The 5,655-nt window shown below is 33.7% G+C and overlaps 1 protein-coding gene across 1 annotated transcript in view; it reads left to right on the forward strand.

Moving 5' to 3' along the window:
• The window catches only part of LOC105619310 (ras-specific guanine nucleotide-releasing factor 2-like), a 122,464-nt gene that overhangs the window by 94,896 nt on the left and 21,913 nt on the right, over positions 1 to 5,655 (forward strand). The window contains exons 12-13 of the mRNA XM_012200832.1: positions 4,404 to 4,786; positions 5,224 to 5,330. Coding sequence (XP_012056222.1) covers positions 4,404 to 4,786; positions 5,224 to 5,330 — 490 coding nt within the window. The remainder of the gene's footprint in view (positions 1 to 4,403; positions 4,787 to 5,223; positions 5,331 to 5,655) is intronic.

Consider the following 5,655-nt stretch of genomic DNA (forward strand, 5'->3'; position numbering starts at 1 on the left):
ACAAGAAATCTTGGGTTGATCCCGCCCAATCTTCCTCAAGACCAAATCGCTTCGGATGGAATCGATGCTGTGCGTTTGGTGGGATCAGGAGGATGTCATCTACTACGAGCTATTAAAACCTGATGAATCTGTTAATGCTCACCGCTACCATCAACAACTGATCAAATTGCACCGTGCTCTGCGTGAAAAAAGGCCGCATTATCGGAAAAGACATGACAAGCTGATTTTCCTCCACAACGCACCATCGCACACGTCAACAATGGTCCAAAACTACTTGGAGACACTCAACTTGGAAGTGCTACCTCATCCCGCTTATTCACCAGACCTGGCACCTTCTGACTATCACCTGTTTTTGTCGATGGGCCACGCGTTCGCTGAGTGGCACTTCAATTTTTACAAAGAAAGTTCGAAAATGGCTTGATGAGTGGTTTGCCTCGAAAGATGAGGAATTTTTTTGGTATACACAAATTGCCCGAAAGATGAGAAAAATGTATAGTTAGCGAAGGCAAGTACTTTGAATAAATTTGTTTTTGCTTCCTAGGAAAAAAAATGTGTTTTTCTGACTAAAAAATAGCGGATTTAAGCTTATACACCTGGTAAACCATCGGTTTTCTTTTATTGAATGTTATTATTTTTGTTTTCTCTCTCTGGATCAGAAGTGTAGAGAGGTAGAGTCATTTCATTCTCGTTCGAAATACCTGTGTGCTCGGATTTCTCATAAATTTAAATGTGATGTCACGGAATATTTTGATTGTGCCTATTTCAATATTATAGAAGCGATAATTGGCTGATATCCAATTGATTCTGTTTGATATCCAACGAACATCACACTTTTTTTATTTTGCCTCCCATTTTCTTCGCTGTACACAGACCTCACATTCAAAGGTTTTGAAATAGTCCTTTGCCTGTTTTCTGGTTCATAATTCGTATGAGATTCGAGCATCTTTGAGATAACGGAGTTCGATTATATATATATGTACGGCCGTGTTCATGGCCTCGGCCTACAATCGAAATGGTAGCTCTTTGGCATATAACATTGATATGAGCCTTCTCTAATAGTATTCTATTGTGCCTTTCTGAACAGCCATTTTGTTGGCGTATAAGGGACTGTCATCTCCAATTGGACTTCTTGAAACATCAAGAAGGATTTCATATTGTTGATGTTTTCCTTTCCATTATCCATCCTAATAGCCTTGATTGATCGATTGAACTTGTTCGTTATAAGAGCATAATATTCTTTAAATTTCTCGAAGACGTCCGATTTATGTCGAAGGAAGTATGTATGTGTAAAACTTGATGCATCATCTTTGAAAATGATGTAGAAACGCGATGTCCTTCTCTATTGACTCGTTCTGCATGAGCCCACATCCGTGTAAATAAGTTTTTCTAGCATTATGTCTCTAGATTCTGTATTCTTGAACGGGCGTCTGTGCTGCTTTCCCATTTGATCACAAAATAATTTAGTATCTTTAAAGATTCTTCCAAGATTCAGGAACCTTTGCTTGTTCATCTCGAGAAGCAACTTTAAACTCACGTGACCAAGACGTTCATGTCATAGACGTAGATTTGAGACGGCAATTACGTTTACTTCTCTTTACAGGTTTGAAACAACATACGATAAAAATTTACCTCAGGAGATACTCCAAAAGCCATGAATATTCTATTCTGACTGATTGTGATGTGGCATTAAAGATAACTTGATGTCCTTTCTTTGTGCAGGCACGCACGGAGAATAGATTTCTGTTGAGGGACAGTACATAAAGTGCATTACGGAGTCTTCCGTCAATCATTGATTGTCAATTTTTTGCTTAATGTTAATTGTTCCACGTCCCTTAACTTGGCATATAGTTCTATTACCTATTGCAACAGAATCATTTACTTCTTGAAAATCGTGGAACCAGTCATGACGGAAAAATATATGTTTTGATGCTCCACTGTCCAAGAGTCCTTTAGATTAACTGTTCTTGTATCATCTGTCTCTGCTATAAATGCGCCATGATTTTCATCTTATCCTTGTAGTTTGTGAGTCGTAGAGTTTTGAGATTGAATTCTTTTTTGGCAATATTTTAAAACGTGACCTTTCTTATAACAGTAGAAACATTCTACGTCCTTTTTCTTATAGTCGAATGATTTAGGATTATCCTTTTTATCGTGGGCGGCTTACTTACGCGTTCACGACTGCTAAAGCACTCGTTGCATCATCCATCGCTGTCATCCAGCTCTCTTCCTTCCATCAGATTTTCTAGAGTTTGCATCCACGCTATCCCAAGCTACCCCGTTACAAATGCATTATACTTGAATGGCGAACTACCATAAATTTTGACCATAATAGTTATGTCTGAAATATTTTCGTTCAGATCTGTCAATTGTCATATCATCTGGTCATATTTTCTACCTTTGCAACATGCTTCGCGATCATCCACCGACATCCTATAATTGTGAAATTTGGTCATCAAGATTAATTTACTAGATTCACTACATTGTTCATATAAAACGAGGAATTTCTTCCACATATCGTTTGAACCTTGCATATTAGGAGAGGCTCAAGTTGTCCAGCAGGCCTATTCTGTAACTCTCAACGTAAATTTTGTTATCATTATAACGCTGCTGCGCAATTTTTTCATCATGGTAAAAAAGCTGCGTAACGATGTTATAATGATGACGAAATTTGCGTTAAAAGTTACAGAATAAGTCTGCAGGATCTATCGTAGACGACAAAATAAACATAGTCTTTTTTCATCCAATTTTCTTTGCCGCTTCTTTCGTGGCATTCTTCCGATTGCTTCGGAATTGCCAGTTATTATGTCCAGGATATCGTTTGATATGAATATCGCATTCATCTGAAATTTCCATGCTTGGAAGTTTGCATCGCTGAATTTTGAGATCTACGAATTCACTCATCTTGTCCTCTTTATAATAATGAGCATCAGAAAGAAAACACAGTCTTCACGCACTGAATTTCTGCGTGTCCTGAGCCCATAATCTGTTAAGTGTGAAAGTTTGATGTCTATCGCAGGCAACACATAAAAAATCGCGTGGTTATTCGTATCTCACAAGCCTTTATTAATAATAATACAGTAATGTCACAAAATAATTATAATAACGAAAAGCATACAAAAGCGGGCATGTAACATAAGAAGAAAGGGGGAAATATCGTCTATTAAAGAAGGCAAAGAGAAGTTAGTAATAGCGTTTTTCACTGGAAAAACTGATGCAACACTGGTGCGCACTGAGTGCAATTGTGTTGTTCCACTGTGGAAACTAGAGTTCAGTATTTAATGTTCTATTGATAAAACTGGTGAAAAAAACTTGCACTGAGTTCAACTTTTGTTTCACTGTTCTTCGAAGTCAGTGGAGACCAGTGCAGTGTTGAAATTGAGATTCGTGCTATGATATTATATTATATTATAATATAATATTACATTATTATATAATTAATGTTATAAGAAATTGACATTGTTCAATGTTTCTAATAATAGCTATGCAATGACATTTTGACGTTTAAAAACTCTTGTAATGTAAAAATTTAATTTAAAAAGAAGATTTTAAATAAATAAATGAATCAGAATATTGTAAAATAAGTAATTTAAATTTGAATATAGTTAATATATATTTTTAAAGGTGTTATAAAATGGATGTCTAATTATATGTTCCATTAAACTGCACACTAAACCTACATTATTACTGCACTAGTGCAGTTTTTATTTAAAGTACAGCGCCAGTTTTGTTGATGCGCATCAATTTTCCCAGTGCGAAAATGCTATAGTAGTCTATAGTAGCAAAATATGTAAGTGAATAAGTAAAACATAGAGCAAGCAGAAGATAGAAAGCGTGTTGCAATAAGAGAACAATTTATTGATTTGCGGACATTTGGAATGCGAGTGCTTAAAAGTGCGCTAAACATTCTCAACAAAATTAACGAGCAATTTAATAATTTTTAATGCATCTTCATAAAAATATTATTATAATAATTTGATATTATTGAGAATTTGATATTATTGATATAATGAGAATTTTAAATCTGCAAATAATTTATTGTACAAAATATTGCCAGAAATCTGCTTTGACCGGATATAAGATTTCTCTTATTTAATTAAAATTATTTTTAGATCTGTATTTATTTTTATTTTAGCTCTGTATTTAGATCAATTTTGAAATATTTATATATAATAAATTTCAGCAAGATCATTTTTTTTGTTAGCTATCTCTTGACGAATAAAAAATTTTTATTTATACGCGTGTATAATCGATGTAAAGCGTACACTTTAAAGTTGTACTTCATATTTGACTGAAACGATTACAAATAAAAATAATAAAATTACGAAGTTTACAAATTTTTGCTTTTGTTATTATGTACCTACTATATACGTATTAATACCTTAAGGTACGGCAAACTTTGACAGGAAAAAGCAGCGTGGGTTAGTGACATAAGTCAATGTATGGACAACGTTCACTTTAACGATCTGCTTCATGGATCGTTGTCGGACACCAGCTCCGTCACGATGCCACAATCCATCCGGAACGACCCAAAGCTGTTTAAGGACGACGTGGATATCAGATTCAGTCGCACTTTGAACTCCTGCAAAATACCGCAGATCCGTTCCGCGACGCCCGAGCGATTATTACAGCGATTGACCGACCTCAGGTTTCTTAGTATCGATTTTCTCAACACATTTCTGTTGACATATCGAGTATTTACCGACGGCGTCACAGTGCTGGAAGCCTTAAAAAAAGTTTTTTATGAAGCCGAGCCACCGGACGCACAAATAACCACCGGATCTCTTGTGTAAATATAACGAATCATAACAATTATAAGCTTAAAATTTAATTACAAAATTTCAAGAATTGAATGAAATGTCATAATCATCGATCTATTACAAAAACTCGATAATACAATCTTGACCATAAGTATAAACATCTCCATAAATTGACGTAAACATTTTATATTTAACGAAAAATCGATTAAAAATAGTTTTATTGAAAAGTAACATTTATTTTTATAGCAATTTCGATATTTTATTATTTCTTCCTTGGCTCTTATTATCGTCTCTTCCAATAAATAAAGGATGCTATGTTCTTACGGACAAGACTATATGTAATAAAGAAGTTCTTTTATTAATGATGTTATATTGCTATTGTTCCTTTGTAGAAAGTGATTTCTATACATTATTGAAATTATTCTTGGCATATCTGACAATAACATTTTCTGTATTTATGTTTTAGATCCTTAGACGTATTAGGAACAAATGCAAACGAAACGCAATTATATTCTGAGGACCGAAGAAAAAGCTTTTCACCGAGACGAACTAGCGGCGCAAGCTCAGTATCAGGTGTATATATTAATAAAAATCATGGAGAGATAAAAAATGAGCAAATAATTCAGACAAGTAATAAAAAATAGTTTATTAAACATCAAAATTAAAGAAAAAAAAGATTAAAACTTTTTTCACAAATAATTAATTAAGAACGTTTCGATTTAATTTATTATTAGTCTTTTTGAATTAATTAATAAATTGTAATAGAAAATTAATTTATTTTATCGATTTTGAGGAAAACTAAAAATCGAAACTTACATTCATTATATATTTATTGAAAAACTATTTTAATGTTTTCTTTCTCTGATTTTAATGTTTAATGAATTTTTATTTTTTGACG

Source organism: Atta cephalotes (genome assembly GCF_000143395.1).
Source record: "Atta cephalotes unplaced genomic scaffold scaffold00020, whole genome shotgun sequence".
Lineage (NCBI taxonomy): Eukaryota > Metazoa > Arthropoda > Insecta > Hymenoptera > Formicidae > Atta > Atta cephalotes.